The following is a 17,999-nucleotide window of genomic DNA, read 5'->3' as shown; positions in this document are numbered from 1 at the left end:
AGCATTGTCCAGTACACCAAAAGGTCACTAGTTCAATTCTCAGTTGGGGCACATACCCAGGTTGTGGCCAGGTTGTGGGTTAGATCCCAGGTGTGTAAAGGAGGCAACCAATCAATGTTTTTACTCTCTCTCTCTCAAATCAATAAAAACATACCTCAGGTGAGGATATAAAAAATAAATAAAAATAAAAGCAACCCACCTGTTAAACATATTATATTACTATATCTGCCAATACAGAAATACATTAGAAGAAGCAAAAGCTTGGGTTTGTATTTCAACTCTGCTATTTACTGGTTTATGACCTTTGACATTCAGAATAAGGGGCAAAATATCAACCAGAGTTTAAAAAGTTAAATAAGGAATAAATATAACATGCTCACATGAATTAATACACAAATTATATTCTACCTGGTTTACATGGCTCAGTGGTTGAGCATCGACCTATGAACCAGAAGGTCTTGGTTCAATTCCAGGTCAGGGCATATGCCCAGGTTGCGTGCTCTGATCCCCAATCAGGGGCATGTAGGAGGCAACTAATCAGTGTTTCTCTCTCATCATTGATGTTTCTCTCTCTCTCTCTCTCTCTCTCCCTCTCTCTCTCTCTCTCTCCCTCCCTCTCTAAAATCAATTATATCTATCTATATATAAGTGTAATATGCAAATCGACGGGACGGCGGACCGACAGGTCGCTATAATGCATAATGTGCACTGACCACCAGGTGGCAGACACTCAAAGCAGGAGCTGCCCCCAGCCCGTAGGCCCCAATCGCCCAATCGAGGCCTGCCAGCCAACCTCTTGGTTCCTCCCCCTGGCCGGCAGGCTCCGATCGCCCAATGGGGAACAGGGAACAGGGGTGGGTGGCAGCTGACGCGGGCGGTGCCAGGCCAAGGCAGGTGCAAGAGGGGCTAAAGTTGCCCCACACACAGATGGCGACCAATGGTGGTGGTGGAGGGTGGGGCCGGCTGCTGGCAGATGGGGAAGATTGGCCCTGATCGCAGGCCAGGCCTAGCGACCCTACCCATGCACAAATTTCGGTTGCCGGGCCTCTATTATTATATAGAAAACATAGTCTAATCCTGGCCACTTAGATGAGTTTCTCTTCCCTTTCAGCTAGCAAAAAATTAGGATTCTAGTCTCTAGCATGGCTCTAATGAAAGGTCTCTGGAGATGGAATCCTGTAAGATTCTTCTTCAGTAGAAACTGGGGCTTCTGAGCTAAGATAATAAGTTATTTGTTCAAATTCTGTCTGTAATTATGAAAGACAAAAGATTCAATTCCTTCCTATTCTCCTTTCCTTCCTTTTACTTGTGGTAAAAGACACAGCTGAAGCAACCATATCTATATCTATATCAAGGGGTAAATAAAGATAAGTACATAAGGAAGGGAAAAAGGGTAAACATTTGGAAATCAGGTCTGGCTGATAAAAATGGTTCACTGGAGTAGGAAAAGAGAGTCCAGAGGAAAGAAAAAATCTAATCTCTTGAATCCTAAACAAAAAGCATATAGAAAATAGAGGCTCATCCCACGAAGTCAGAGGATCTTCTTAATAGATTAATGCAGAATCCAGTTAACCCTAAAGTGCTATAAGAAAGGCTTGTTCTGGGAAGGGCAAACATAAAAATGACTTATTTCCTAGGAAAGAAATAGCCATCATTTCTTTGATTATAAAGTGAAGAGAAATGACCCCCCCCCCCAAGAAATCTTGGACATTCTAAATATAATAGAAAAGAGTAATTTCAAAAAGTTAAGTCTTTTAGAAAATACTCAGGAACTTCACTAAAAGAATTTAAAAAAATAAAATAAATGCTCCATAAGGGTTCTTTCTTACAGAGAACAGAAGGACTATCTTCTTTATTCTCTCATTATTCACCTCGGTATTAGGTAAGAAGGGTCTGAAAACATTAAAGTTGTTAATGGGAGGAAACTAAAGAGTAAAGATTTATATGAGATTTTTAGTCACTTGTAAGGCTACAAACATAAGCTTCTCCCTTAGGTCATGTCTCCCGAAAAAGAAAATAGCATCTCAAGAATACCAAATGGCATAACAGATATATACCTACCAGCTATCAAGGATGTCTCAAATCCATCTTTAATGAAACAGCTGAGACTACTTCTTCATTTAACTTTGAACTGCTACAAGTATAAAGGGTACTATTTCTCATACTGAGAGGAAGGGCAGGAAAGAATAATAGGTAAATTAATGAATTATATATGGTTCCAATTTCAAGTTAGTAATTTGTTTCTAATGAAGTTTTACTTTAACTGAAGCCATTAGTACCCAACAGTAAAATAATATGGTTTTGATTCACATAATCACAACTAGGATTCAGTCTCCTTTATATGACAACCACCTATAAATAACAAAAAACAAATAATTTAAACTAACAAATTATGTTCTTCACAAGAAAATATAAAGAGAATTCTAATTCACTAATATGCTATTGGTCTGCCCAACTACAGACAAGTTATCCATAACTGTCTGTAACAAAGCCAAGTAAGACCAAAGCTCCAAAATACCGATGTATTAAATATTTTAAAGAAAAAGTTAGGTAACTTTTTCAAATTCTATTATGTATCTTTTATGCTAATCTAAATCTGTAATATATTAATGTTAAATTAAACATCATCAATCTGTTAGTAGCAATGGGGAAAGGAAAGTAAACAATTGAACATACCCTATGTAATATTTCTAAAACCTTTAATGCAGTATGAAGAAAACTGTTGAAAATTCTTCTTTCAGAAGGAGGAATGCCAATCTTGTAGAGTTTCAAAAGATGTACCACAACTTCCTTAAAAAGTTCTACAATCTTGAGGAATAGTGGAGGTTCAAGTACTGACCACCAGTTTTCTGTTATTGAAAGGTGAACACACAAATAAAATAAACTTAAAGAATCATGATTTTCAAAATAATACCAACTTTTCTTCTAAAGCAGTGGCTCTTTGAAAATTACAGGAAGATACACATGACAGTATTTTATGTAACATTTCGAGGGTTTAATGACCTCACCTCACCCTCAAGTTAAAGAATACTGTTCTAAAAGCTCTCAAAAACAAAAATATACAGATGATGTGTTGTTGAATCATGCACCTGAAGCCTGTATAATTTTGTTAACCAGTGTCACCCAATAAATAAAAGAAAATAAAAGTAAAAATAAAGTTACATTTATGGTTTCCTATTATACCTAATATTAAAACCAGTTATTATTAAAAAATGCTTTGGAAATTAGAATTTTAATTTTTAAATAAAACACTTTACAACTGTCTTGCTCCATCCAATACTTAAGGATTTTTCCAAGCTTTATCTCTCAACACAAAGTTGAAATATTGTGAAATACCACCTTTAAAAGGAAAGGTGCTCCAGAAATCAAATACAGGAGTTGAACAATAAACAATATGTCTGTCTTTCCCCACATTCACTATTTGTTGTTATTAACTACATATACACAATCCTAAAAGGCAGACAGAAGGAATACAAAAACTTCTGACAAAACAAATGATATTCTACTTGTAAGTCCTTGCTTCACTCTTCTATTACTAGTTAATTCCCTAGGATTCCAAAATTCTATCCCTTACTTGTTGCTTCCACTGCTCATCTTCAGCCTATAAAATACTGTACTGGTTTTATTACTTTCATATATCTCAGCTTCACATACCTAACAAATACTATTAGGAAGGAAAGCACTGGGTTAACCATAGCAAGAAAATTATAACAGCCTGGAGATAACAGATGAAACCTTTACAATTAGAAAAATTAAGATAAGAAAATTGTCTGGCGGGTGTTGCTCAGTGGTTGAGCATCGACCCATGAACCAAGAGGTCACAGTTCAATTCCCAGTCAAGGTACATGCCCAGGTTGCAGGGTGGATCCCCAGTAGGGGGTGTGCAGGAGGCAGCAGATCAATGATTTTCTCTAAACAATGATGTTTCTATCTCTCTCTTCCTCTATCTGAAATCAATAAAAACACATTTAAAAAAAATTTAGAAAAATTTAGGCCAAAAAACAAGAGAAAAGGGAGAGAGAACTGTAAGATCAAATAAGCAGTAGAATCTCATTTACATGCAGAGAAATAAATCAAATATCAAGAAACTAGCAAGTGAACCCTGGTTTGGTTCCGTGGACGGAGCATCGCATTGCAGACTGCAGGGTCCTGGGTTCGATTCTGGTCAAGGGCACATGCCTGGTTGCAGGCTTGATCCCCAGTGGGGGACGTGCAGGAGGCAGCCGATAGGTGAATCTCTCTCATCATTGATGTTTCTATCTCTCTCTCCCTCTCCCTTCCTCTCTGAAATCAATAAAAACATATTTAAAAAAACAAAAATACTTCATTCTGAAGACATGGAATACCCTTAAAAAACAAACAAAAAACTAGCAAGTGAGGGAAGAATGCAAAGGGTTAACAGAGTTTAAGGAGGATTTAATACCATGTTTGTTCAGTTTTAATTGTTCCTTCTCCTTTACTTTTTTTAATAGCAAGATCACTCTGGAGGAGATGGGGGAGGGGAATATGAAAAACAACTTTTATCTTTCCTGATACTGTCTCTGCTACTGTGTTTGATCAAAATTTTAATACTTTCAACAACTAGCATCAAATGACTAGAAAAAACAGGTTTATTTTTCCCTAAGACAATATCAAATAAGCAGGGTAGAAAATTTTCAAAGAGCAATACAGTAAATAAGAAGTTCGGAGCATTTTCATTTAAAGAGAAAAAGTTATAAAAGAAAAAAAAATTTAAATTCTTACCAAGTACTTTCAGTGGTGCCTTTTCTAAGTTCACAAGAGCTGTACCAAAGGGAATTGCTATTGTTGTAAAATTGTTGGAATCACTCATCAGGGGACATTCTGGTAGAGTAAGATAAAACCTCAATGCTTCAACATCAGGTAAGGAGCTAGTCAGTTTAGGAATCAGATTCTTTTCCAAACTAGCTGCCACCTATATTTTGACAAAAAGTAAAACCTACTTCATTTAAAATAAATGTACTTTCCAAAAATATAAAAACAAAAAAGATAATCTTATACTACAGCAAACACGAAATAGTGAAAGAAAAAAGTCTTGCAATGACTAAGTAAATGTACTTTGGAGCACAATAAAAATTAATGCCTACTCATTGCTAAAAGAATTCTTGTATGCAAGTTTAATTTAAATTCTCTTTCTACAATTATATAAAGACTTAAACAACATGGTAATGTTGAGCAATTAAGGGTCTGTGCCGGATGTCTGAAAAGATTTACAGATATTTGACAACTAAATTACAAATATTTTAATGTGTAATGAATTAATTATTATATTTATATACAGTGGAACCTCGGTTCTTGAACTTATTCATTCTGGAAGGCTGTTCAAAAAACGATTTGTTTGAAAACCAAATCATTTCTCCCCCATTAGAAATAATGTAAAATGAATTCATTCCAGATACCCTGTTTTAACCTTTCTTAGATACAGTATATGTCTAAAGCCCTGGTCAATCTATAAACTATACTCTTTTCTTAAATTTACCGAACCAACCTCTACCATCCTTAAAGGAATCACTTTCAGCACTTGTTCCAGGGGTGTCTTTTAGGAAGTCAGCTTGCAGCATCTTTACTTTTTCACATATCACTGCCTCTGAAATTCTGTCACTGGCTAACTGCTTTCCCTTTATCTAAATCAGCAACAGGTTTTTTTTACCTATTCAATTGCTTGTGATTATTGTTTCTTTCACATTCTTAGCAACACTAGCATTATTGATGGCCTCTTTATGTTTTAAAACTAACTGTCCATTTCACCAGTGATAAAAACAAAAACAAACAAACAAAAACAAAAATATTCACAGCACAACTTCCTAAAATGTTAACGAGATGGTTAGCTGGTAAACTGACTTGCATGCTCTCCCTTGTAGCCTGAGAGATGCTTTTTGTCAAGAAGGGAAGTTTTGTTCAACAACCAGGACATTTTTTTCAGTGAACAACTTGGAGAATGAATTGTTCGAGAACAATTTGAGAACCAAGGTTTGACTGTATTTAATAAAACCATACGAAGGGGCATCATAATGAAGAGTCTGAAACAGTAAAATTAATTAGGCTATAAACATAAAGTAACATGAAATAAAACACTCAACAGGCTACATAATACAAATATGAGGCAATTAAAAAAAACAAACCTGCTGAGCTATCTGAGGATAATCAGGTTGTATAAGTTTGTGGAATAAAAGCCTAGCAGCATTCATATCAACCCCTGAGAATCTGGTACCTGTTCTATAGTGATCATCGTTGCTATTAAAAAAAGAGAGAGAGAAAATAATAAAATAAAACTTTAAAATTATTTCACTTATTTAATATAATAAACTTTAAAAATTCAGTATATCAAAGAATTGCCACTTACCTAACAGCTAAAAAACTTCCATTTAGACAACCAGAAGAAGAAAACGTTCCATCTATTTCACTAAAAAGGAATTTAAAGATCACAAAATGAAAAATCTGTTTGCCTTTCTTTTTTAATAAAAATTAAAATAAATGTTTAATCTATTATTTAATTCTACAAACATTCTTCTCATCAACACTTAATTAGAATAATCTTGGATTTTATAAATTAAAGATTGATTAAATAATACTTGATAAAGATATTACTATATATCCTTGAGTTTCTCAAATATTACTTTCATCTGATTCATTGAACACATCTGACGTTCTTCAAAAATTTTTTTAAATGAAAACATGCACATTTAATTTTCTTAATTTCACACTCTGGTAAATCTAATCTGGGATGTTATTATTTTGGAAGCCTACACCAATACAACCTACAATTAGAAAAACTTTAAGTACTAAATAAATTCATCTATAAGCAAAATATTCAAGAAAGTAATACTCAAATCTTCCTGGGAGTATAAAAGTTAAGACAGTGACCACTAGGAAACTATAAGAAACATTTCAATCCTAATCCTAAAGTGGCTACATTTAATATCTAAAGGCATTTCATATATCATTATGTATATGAAAGAATTCTAACATAAATCTAAATGAAAAATCTCTTAAGATATTCGTTATTATAGAAGTTCTAGACATTTTGTCTTTTGTATACAATTCAGTAAGTGATATTTAACAAAATATTTACTTAAATAAAAACTCCTAAGTACAGGTTTGCTCTACCACAAAGCTGGGAGTTTGTGCCATGTAGGTAAAATGTCTTTCTTACTTGGCTATCTCCACAGGAAATCTTCCAGAGGGGTAGCTCAGCCATTTTTGAATCAGAGCTTCACTCACAGTCCAGATCTGCTTTGAAGGATCAGGACATCTGAAGTCATCTGGTGGCCCACCGTTCTAAATTTTAAAACAAGCAGATTAGTCAGAAGGAAGAGATATTACATATAATTTAAACCTAGATATATAATCAAATATAGTATTTGGCTTTTTAAAAAACAGAAGTAAATATCTACTAAATACCTGAAACAAAAACTTCTTAAATGAATCAGCAAAATTTTGTAAAATTGAGGAAAAAAAATGTAAGGCAATTACTTTATAAAATATAAAGAACATTTATAAAATATAAAGAACATTTATTGGTTGAAAAATTTCTTCAAATTTATTTGAGTTTAGTAATTATTTATGACTACTATTACCTGGGGATTAGAGTAATGTGAAAAGCTTTGATCGCCACCTGAGAAAATTCTTTTTACACAGAAATATTCTTCAGAGTCTGTGATAAAAATAAAATGTAAAAAAGAAAAAAATTCAAGATTTATATCACATTTTTCAAAGCATCAAATATGTTACTGGATTTTCTCTTAATCATCCTCCCACTCATGGACTCAATGATATAAAATATATGGGGATATTCTAATTGCTATGGAAATGAGACTGACCAAGTACAAACATTAAATGAGCCCACAAGCATAAGCAGCATTTAGTAAGTTCAGAAGTCTTTCTTCTGGCCTGCACACAAAAATGGTGTTTTCTAGTCTGTATCTTTTTTTCTTTTCTTTTTTTTTTAAGAAAATGGAGTAAAGTGGGGTGAGAGAGAAAAACATTGATGTCATATGTAATTAGTTGAGGTCATAGTGGAATAGGGTAGGCCCCTAATACAAGATGACTGGAGTCCTTATAAAGGAGGAAAACTGGGACCTAGATATGCACACAGAAAGAATGCCATGTGAAGATGAAGGCAGAAATCTACTAGGCAAGGAATGCCAAAGACTGCCAGCAAACCCCTAGAAGCCAGAAGAGACATATGGAACAGATTTTCCATTACAGCCCTCAGAAGGAAGCAATCCTGCCAATATCTTGATCTTGGATTTCTAGCCTCCAGAACTGTGAGTCAATACATTTTGTGTTGTTCAAGCCACTCAGTTTATATTTTGTTATAGCAGCCCTAGCAAACTAATACAGGTGTCCAAAAATTACACCTTGCCCAGCTTTAAGGAAATACTTGGAAGTCCTTGGACTATCTATCAAAAAGTGTTATTTACCTATGTCCTTAAAGACCACACCAGATTGTTTATGTTAACAATGTGATTTACACTGGGGCTACAGACTTCATCTCTGGAGGGGTTGGGTAAATTAAATTCACATTTAACTAGTGTTTATGCTTCACACCTTTAGTATAGTGCAAAATAATTATCAACCATTATACAGGGTGAGGCAAAAGTAGGTTCACAGTTATATGAGAAATACATTAATAAATAACAATGTAAGAATAAACTGTGTTTGGTGTACTCACAATTGTAAATCTACTTTTGCCCCACCCTGAATATATATCTCCTTTCTCATGTTGTTGCACAAACCAAAATTCCATTCTTTTATTTAAAAAAATTTCTTTTTTTTTGTTAATCCTCACCCAAGGATATTCCTCCCATTGATTTTTAGAGAGAGTGAAAGGGAGGAAGAGAGAAACATTGAAGTGGGAACATCTATTGGTTGCCTCCTGCATGCGCCTGCAACCAAGGCATGTGCCCTTGAAGGGAATCGAATCTGTGATCCTTCAGTCCAAGGACCCATTTTAACTATTTTAAAGTGTACAATTCAGCAGCATTAAGCACACTTAAAATCTTATGCAGCTATCATCATAGTTCATCTCCAGAATGGTTTTATCATCCTAGTCATTCTGTACCCTTTTAAACAATAACTCTTCATTCTCCTCCTCCCCTAGTAACCTCTAAACTATTTTCTGTTTCTATAAATTTCACTGTTCTAGGTACACTTCATATACGAGGAATCATGATTATTTGTCCTTTTGTATCTCAACATGTATTCAAGGTTCATGTTGTTGCACAGACCAAAATTCCATTCTTTTATGGCTGACTACTATTTGATTAATGTACAAATCACATTTTTCATTCATTCATCTGTAGATGGACACTCGAATTGTTTGCACCTTTTGGCTACTGTGAACCAATAATTTTTTTGATGAAACAAAATTGTAGCAAAATAACTAATTTTAAAACTCCATCTCCTTTCTCATTTTAATGCAAATAATTTCAAGGTGATAATATGCATTCCTAATTGACTAAGTTATATAAACAGAAATACATGATTCTTTACAATAGCCATTCTGCTTTAAAATACAAAATCCTTATTAGTTTATTAGTGCCCTTTATGGAAGAAACTGCTATGATAAAACACCAACATGCTGCTGAGGACACAAGAAAAAGAACACTACTACTAAAATAAATGTGTATTCCAAACCTAAGTAACTGGAAGAAGTAAAGCCATATTCTATATACAAAAATTAAACAAAAAGCAAGAAAAGAGTATCACATCTTGAACTTTGCAAAATAGAAGCATAACTGAGATAACCTTTTAGTTACCAAAAACAACAAACAAATAAGAATTTCAAGGTTATTCATAATAAAAAGTTATGGACCTTTTCATAGTGTGCACATCCTACCTAATAATAGACTAATATGCAAATTGACTGCACCTTCGCTACACCCAAGCCACGCCCACCAGCCAAGTCATGCCCACCAGCCAAATCAGGGCGAATATGCAAATTACTCCAACCAAGATGGCGATTAATTTTCATATCAAGACAGAGTAGAAAGAAGCCAAGAGCTGCAGAAGGGAGCAAAGCTTCGGAGAAGCAAGCAAGCAGGGCGGAGAACGGAGGAGCGCAGGTGGGGCTGACAGAGAAGGGAGGAAAGCAGGCGGGGCGGGATAGAGTGCAGCAGGAAGCCCTATTGCAGGAAACTTCCTGCAACGGGAACGCTAGTCTATACTAATAAAAGGGTAATATGCTAATTAGACAGGGTCAACCGGACATCTTCCAGTCATCCAGTCTTCCTTCCGGACAAAGCCATGGTGGCGGGGGCTGAGGCAGAGACGGTTAGGGGCTATCAGGCCAGCAGGGGAGGGCGGTTAGGGACGATCAGGCTGGCAGGGGAGGGTAGTTAAGAGTGATCAGGCAGGCAGGCAGATGAGTGGTTAGGAGCCAGTGGTCCCAGATTCCGTGAGGGATGTCCGAATGATGGTTTAGGCCCGATCCCTGTGGTCCTGGATTGGAGAGGGCGCAGACCAGGCTGAGGGGCCCCCAAACCCCGGGAACGAATTTCATGCACTGGGCCTCTAGTAACTGAAAAAAGTCTCAACAGCCCTAACTGGTTTGGTTCAGTGGATAGAGCTTCGGCCTGCGGACTGAAGGATCCCAGGTTCGATTCCAGTCAAGGGCATGTACCTTGGTTGCGGTCACATACCCACTAGGGGGTGTGTAGGAGGCAGCTGATCGATGTTTCTAACTCTCTCCCTCTCCCTTCCTCTCTGTGAAATCAATAAAATATTAAAAAAAAAAAAGTCTCAACAGATTCAAGTCCCACAACTCAGAGAAAAAGCCCAAAGAAAATCATAGATAAAATAAGGCAACAATTCTGAAGAACAGTTTATGATGGTAAGTAAAAAGCATATTATTTATATACTAGAGGCCTGGTACATGACATTCGTGCACTCAGTGGCGGATGGGGGGGGGGAAGGGTCCCTCAGCCTGGCCTGTGCCGTCTCACAGTCTGGGAGCCCGTAGGGGATGTCTGACTGATGGCTTAATCCCATTCCTTCCGGGGAGCAGGCCTAAGCTGGCAGTCGGACATCCTTAGTACTGTTGTGGAGGTTGGAGAGGTTCATGCCACCACCGCTGCACTCGCCAGCCTTGAGCCCGGCTTCTGGCTGAGTGATGCTCCCCCTGTGGGAGCACACTGACCACCAGGGGGCAGCTCCTGTGTTGCGCATCTGCCGCCTGGTGGTCAGTGTGTGTCATAGCGAACGGTTGTTCCACCATTCGGTTGATTTGCATATTAGCCTTTTATTATATACTAGAGGCCTAGTGCATGAATTCATGCACGTGTGGGGTCCCTTGGCCTGGAAGGCAACAGGGGCTGATCAAGGCCGATTGGGGCTGGCTGGCTGGGGGGAGGGACCATGGGAGGTTGGCCGGCCACGGGAGGTTGACTGTGGGAGCTCACTGACCACCAGGGGACAGCTCCTGCGTTGAGGATCTGCCCCCTGGTGGTCACTGCGTGTCATAGCAACCAGTCGTAACAGTCACTTAGGCTTTTATATATATAGAAGATGTGTGCAAGGACATTTTGGCTGTAGCATATCAAAGAAATAAATGAGAAAATAGCCCTTAATTTTCAAATTCTTTAAGGAAGCCTATATAATAAAAAGGTAATATGCAAATTGTCCCCTCGACAGAGAGTTCGACTACGGGACAGGGCCAGCCCACCAACCACTCGGCCCAATCGGCCCCGACTTTTGGGGGGCGGGGGGGGGGGGAGTGGTGGAGGGGGGGGATCGGCCGAACCTCACCTGTGCACGAATTCATGCACTGGGCCTCTAGTAAATTAATAACAACGAAAAATAACCAGATCTATTGAAAGAATAGAAAATAAAAATAAATAAATTACATACTTGGCTAAAGCACTAGGGATATAAAAAGCAAATTTTTAAATTTTAATATTTTAAATAGACAATATATTCTGCCCCCTGGTGGTGTGTGTCATAGCTACCGGCCAGTCATCTGGTCACTTAGGCTTTTATAAATATAGATTCTAAAAAAATAGAAAATGTTAACAATTTTAAAATCCCATATATACCCAAAAGAAATGAAAGCAGGGTCTCAAAGAGTTATTTGTATACCCATGTTTATGGCAGCATTATTCACAATAGTCAAAAGGTGGAAACAATCCTATTGCCCATCAATGCATGAGTGGATAAAATGTGGTATAGACATATAATAAAGTATTATGCAGCCTTAAAAAGAATATTCTGACATGTGCTGCAATATGGACAAACCTTAAGGGGATTATTTAAATTTATTAAATAGCCAGTCACAAAAAGACAAATACTACATGGTTACACTCATCCCAGGTACCTAAATCAAGTCAAATTCTTACAGACAGAATGCTGAATATAGTGGATGTCATCTGGTGGGAGGAGTAAATGGGAAGAGTGTTTAATGAATGAGTTTTAGTTTTAAGAGATGAAAAGAGTTTGAGAATGGCTACATAACAATGTGAATATACTTAAAAATACACTTAAAAAATGGTTATGTTATATAAATTTTATGTTGTGTATTTTACCACAATTAAAAATAAAAAACAAAAATATTCCTTTCCACTTGTATCTAGCCACCACCCAGTTCCCATATGTCCAAGTCTCTGAAACGACTTTTTATTACTCTATTTATCCCAAGTTCTCTTATGCATATACGCAAATATAAACAAACCAAGCAACCATAGACACTGTTTTGTGTCTGATTTTCACTAAACAATGTGTCTTGAATTCTTTTATTTAAAACAGAAAACTTTATGATTTAAGAGCAACATTTTAACAATAACTTTAATGTGTGTATAACAGAACTTACCAACATCTGGTGGACACTGCCCATTATATGGGCACCAATTTCCTTTCACAGTAAAAGGACTTTTCCTGTTGCTTGTTGAACCGGTTCCTAGCTGCCCGTTCCCTCCAAGTCCAAAGGAATAAATTCGTCCTGATGAAGGAACAAAAGCAGAAGTGTGCTGCCTAGAGTAAAAGATAGAAAACCTCAGACTTAATGTTACCTTCTAAACAATTTACATTTAGAAAAGCACAGTAAACATTAAAGATATTTTTCTTCAGAAATAAATTAATAAAGCCATTACAGTTCTAAAATACTCTACAAAATATTTATTAATAGCCTATTCTACACTAATGAATTTTGTACCACACAGATAGGCTGCATAAGCACATAACAGATCCTCAAAAGAAAAAGCAAAAATTGACAGACCTACAAGGAGAACTTGAAACTAGTCAGTGTAGTCCCTTTTCAGTAACTGATTTAAAAAGTGAATAGATGAAAACAAACACATGGAAGATCTGAACAATGTTAAAAAGCACTTCACATAATGGGCATACAGTTATGAGTATCCAAAAGAGTTTTCTTGTATTATTTATTAACTTAATATTGTTAAGATGTCAGTATTTCCCAAAGTGGTCTACAGATTCAATACAATCCCTATAAGTCACAAAAAGCAAATTAAAATCATGATTAATACTACATATCCAAGAATTTAAAATTTTAAAAAGTCTGACAATACCAAATGGTGACAAAAATACCGAGTGTCAGGAATTCTCATACAATATTAATAGGAATGTAAAATGGTATAACCACTTTGATAAACAGAGTGACATTAACTCACAAAATTCAAGTTAAGTATCCTCTACAACCAAGCAATTCTATTCTAGGTATATACTTTAGAAATACAAAGGTTTACGTATATCCTACCTAATAAAAGAGTAACATGCAAATTGACCCTAACTCCGTCACACCCACAAGCCACGCCCACCAGCCAATAAGGAGCAAATATGCAAATAAACCCAACCAAGATGGCTACAGACACAGGGAGCAGGAGGAAGGCTTGGGTTTCCCGGGTAACAAAGGAAGCCAAGCTTTCTGTGAGCCGCTGCAGGCCTAAGCCTCCACTCAAGGCTACAAAGTTTCAATTACAGACGGTAAACAAATCCAAACAGAAATAGCGGCAGCCACTGAGCTGGAAAGAGCGGGAGACTTGGGTTTCCCCTGGCAATGGAGGAAGCAAAGCTTCTGCAGCCCTGGCTGGCCTAGGCCTCCGCTCCAGGCTACAAAGTTTCAATTATAGAAGATACATCAATCCCAATAGAAATGGCTGCCGGCCACGGAGCGAGCAGGAGGCTTGGCTCCGCTCCAGGCTACAAAGTTTCAATTGTAGAAGGTGAATTAACTGCCACAGAAATGGCTGCCGCCCCAGAAATGGCTGCCGCCCCAGGCTACAAAGTTTCAATTGTAGAAGGAAAATAAATTCCAGATACCAGGGCCTCCGCTTGGGTCACCAGGGGGCGTGGCTGGCCTGCAAACCACCACAGGCCCTTCACCCAGGCCACCCCACACCCCAAGGGAACCCCACCCTGATATGGGATACCCTTCAGGGCAAACCAGCTGGCCCCCACCCATGCACCAGGCCTCCATCCTATCTAATAAAAGAGTAATATGCAGATTGACCATCACTCCAACACACAATATGGCTGCCCCCATGTGGTCAAAGATCCTGCCCCCATGTGGACACAAGATGGCCACCACAAGATGGCCAGCAGGGGAGGGCAGTTGTGGGCGATCAGGCCAGCAGGGAGGGCAGTTAGGGGTGACCGGGCCTGCAGGGAAGGGCAGTTGGGTGGGACCCAGGCCTGTAGGGGAGAGCAGTTGGGGGGACCAGGCCTGCAGGGGAGGGCAGTTAGGGTTGACCAGGTCTAAAGGGGAGGGCAGTTAGGGGCAAACACGCTGGCAGGGGAGTTGTTATGGGGTGATCAGGCTGGCGGGCAGAGGTGGTTAGGGGCAATCAGGAAGGCAGGCAGGCGAGCAGTTGGGAGCCAGCAGTCCTGGATTGTGAGAGGGATCCCAGATTGGAGAGGGTGCAGGCTGGCCTGAAGGATACCCCCCACCCCCCAACCCCTATGCACGAATTTCATACACCGGGCCTCTAGTCATATAATAAATGTTCAAAGAAACATTATTTGTAACTACCAATAAATGGAAACATCCAAATGCCCATTAATATAATAGAATAAGTACATAATTATGTATGTTTATAATTAAATAAAACACAGCAATGAGACCTAATGATAAGGAGCCACAGCTCCACACATATGGATAATCATGTAAGCAAAATGTTAAAAAAGTTCACCAAAGGTTACCTACAATGTGATTCCATGTATGTGAAGCTAAGAGTTGACAAAATTAAACTAAATTGCATAAGGATACATACAAGGTGGAAAAAAATTAAGCTAAATGGTCAAATTGATTTAACTCATCAAAGTACATTTATCCTCTTGTATGGTAGTCTATCTAATATAGACCACCAAAGATAAATATCAATTTTAAAGCTCTGACTTATATTTATTCCCACCAACTGGGAATCAGGAGATCTGTAGTCTAATTCAATTTTCACCACTAACTAATCTTATGCATTAAATAATTAATTGGCCAATTACCTCATTTTTTAAAGATAAAAAGGTGAAAACAAACGAAAACGATGGACCTACAGTTTCCCTTCAAAATTATTGCTACAGACAATAAACACATTACATATATCCTGCCTCAGATAAAGAAAGGTAAAATAATCAGTATAAAAGATGTTTCTCCTGTTACTTTAACTCAACAGCAAATTAGGCATTTAGGGGAGAATATTTTTTAATCTTAGATTACTAGATTCCTAAACAACTCATTTAAAAATATCCTTACTTTCAGCTGGAATTGCCACCTTCCACTAATTTAACAAAATGACCAACATAAAGGGAAAGAGGAGAAGCACCCCAATATGTTCTCTAGGCCTTTTAGAAAATATGGTTGTTCCTTGTACAACCAAATTTATCCAAAAAAAAAAAAAGAAAAAGTGATATTGCAGACATCAAGGGAAAGGCATTGCTCTAAGAACTGAGACAGCTTCCTGAAACATCTGAAAGAAAACCATCAAAAACAAAACTATACCAAAGGAAAAGGTTTTTTGGGTTCAACTGAAAAGCCAGCCTGCTCGCCCATAGAGATTCACACTTTGTAAGAACCAATGGAAAGAAACTTGACCAGATGGAACCTATTCCGTATGAATTTCATGGCACAACAGGTGTCAAAAAAATAAAAGACCTCTGAACTGTTAAAAAAAAACTTGCTAAATAATTGTATAATGTTAGAGACCAAAATATCTTATATAATAGCTTACCTTCCACAAGCAATCTGAGTGACAATGCTTCCCATAAGTTCAAAAACTTTCCTTGGGTTTATTTCATGACTAGTAGAATTATGACCCAACTGACCATACCCTCCAGCTCCGAAAGTAAACACTCCACCTTCCTAAAAAAAGACAAAACCCTTTATCATTAGAAGGCCTGATAAAAGTAAATCATCTTCAGGAAAATAAACTAATCTTAACTATGGAGTCAATTTTTACTTTTATTATCTTCACAATTTAACAGATGATACCTGAGACTTTTTAAGGTAAAATGTCTTAAAACGAAGAGAGTTCCAGGTTCATGACTAAATATTTTCACATATTTTTAGAGTATTTAATTACGTTCTTGCTATTATAATTAGTTGAAGTCATCACTGAAGAGATACTAATAACTACTTTTGCAACGCCTTTCACTGTCATTATATTCTTGTTGAATTCCAAGTACACACCTATAAAATTTCACAAAACCATTAAAATGGTATCATCCTGTTTTCAAACAAGCTATACTTTTAACACAAAGTATATATAACCAGAGTACACAAATATTGCTATTTTTAGCACACAATATAAATGGTCCTTAAAAATTTCATTAAAGAGGGGTGGGTGGAGGTGTAAGAGGGTATGGGGGGATAAATGGTGATGAAAAAATAAAATTAAATTAGAAAAAATTTATTATAAAATTTATAGCTGGATTAGAGGTTACATACATGAAGTGATCTGTGATGGCAGCTTAACAAACAAGCAATATTAGTATTTTTCAATTGTTTTTCTTCATATTGTAGCTATATATACAATTTACCCTTTTTTAACATTTAATAACCTAAGTATTGCCTGACCAGTTGCTCAGTGGTTAGAGCCTGGCTCACAGACAGAAGGGTTGACAGTTCAATTCCTGGTCAAGGACATGTACCTCACAGTTTCGGGTTTAACCTTTTGCACTCGGATGTCTAGTGTGACTCTACACGGTTAGCATCGGTAGCAGCTTGTATGTCGAGCCACACTCGACACGTAGTTTCACCGCGGGGGGAAGAGGGATTTTTGTCTATTTTTCCAGTATCTTTTCTTGTTTTCATTAGCATGAAAGGACAAGTAAAATGTAAATGCCGTCTCAACTGATGCCAAAAAAGAAAAAATGAAAAACCGATAACGCATGTGAAATTTATTAGGAAACTAGTACATGATCTTGTTGGAGAATTCAGAGATGGTACACTAACTTCCAGGGGTAGATTATTATCCACTAACTTAGAGCAACGTTTAGATGGAAAGCTCCATATAAGCACACCTCACCCTAACAAAAAACACAAAGATTGTGTTGTTTGTTCTAACAGAAAAATCAAAGGAGGAAGAAGAGAGACGATTTATATTTGCGAAACATGTGAATGTAAACCAGGTCTTCATGTGGGTGAATGTTTCAAAAATTATCACACCATGAAAAATTATAGAGATTAAAATTACTCTTTGAATGTATCAATAATTTGAAATATAAAAAAATCCAAATAAATAAGTTTGTATGAAAAGAAACTCCAGTTTTTTATTCTACTGCCGCGCTTTGTAAAATCTGGGGTATTTAAAAAATTAAATCCTGAGTAGAATAAAGGAATCGAGAAAAAAGCAAGCGAGTGCAAAGGGTTAATCCCAGCCCCAAATGTGTGGAGGCAACCAAATGCCATGTCTCCTGCCTGTGGATGTTTCTCTCTCTCTCTCTCCCCCCTTCCTTCCTCCCTCCCACTCTGTCTGAAAAATCAATGGAAAAAATGTCCTCGGGTGAGGATAAAAATAAATAAATAAATAAATAAATAA

At 37.2% G+C, this 17,999-nt stretch overlaps 1 protein-coding gene across 6 annotated transcripts in view; it reads right to left on the bottom strand.

The window, feature by feature from the left end:
* The window catches only part of HERC4 (HECT and RLD domain containing E3 ubiquitin protein ligase 4), a 101,467-nt gene that overhangs the window by 40,729 nt on the left and 42,739 nt on the right, over positions 1-17,999 (bottom strand). For all 6 annotated transcript variants that reach the window (XM_079794112.1, XM_079794113.1, XM_079794114.1 and 3 more), the window contains 8 exons: positions 16,191-16,321; positions 12,824-12,984; positions 7,596-7,672; positions 7,172-7,296; positions 6,362-6,421; positions 6,141-6,252; positions 4,744-4,933; positions 2,677-2,849 (listed from right to left, as the gene is read on the bottom strand). In XM_079794112.1, coding sequence (XP_079650238.1) covers positions 2,677-2,849; positions 4,744-4,933; positions 6,141-6,252; positions 6,362-6,421; positions 7,172-7,296; positions 7,596-7,672; positions 12,824-12,984; positions 16,191-16,321 — 1,029 coding nt within the window. The remainder of the gene's footprint in view (positions 1-2,676; positions 2,850-4,743; positions 4,934-6,140; positions 6,253-6,361; positions 6,422-7,171; positions 7,297-7,595; positions 7,673-12,823; positions 12,985-16,190; positions 16,322-17,999) is intronic.

The sequence above is a fragment of the Cnephaeus nilssonii genome, assembly GCF_951640355.1.
Source record: "Cnephaeus nilssonii genome assembly, chromosome: 16".
NCBI classification, from domain to species: domain Eukaryota; kingdom Metazoa; phylum Chordata; class Mammalia; order Chiroptera; family Vespertilionidae; genus Cnephaeus; species Cnephaeus nilssonii.
This window is presented reverse-complemented; position numbering and strand designations above follow the sequence as displayed.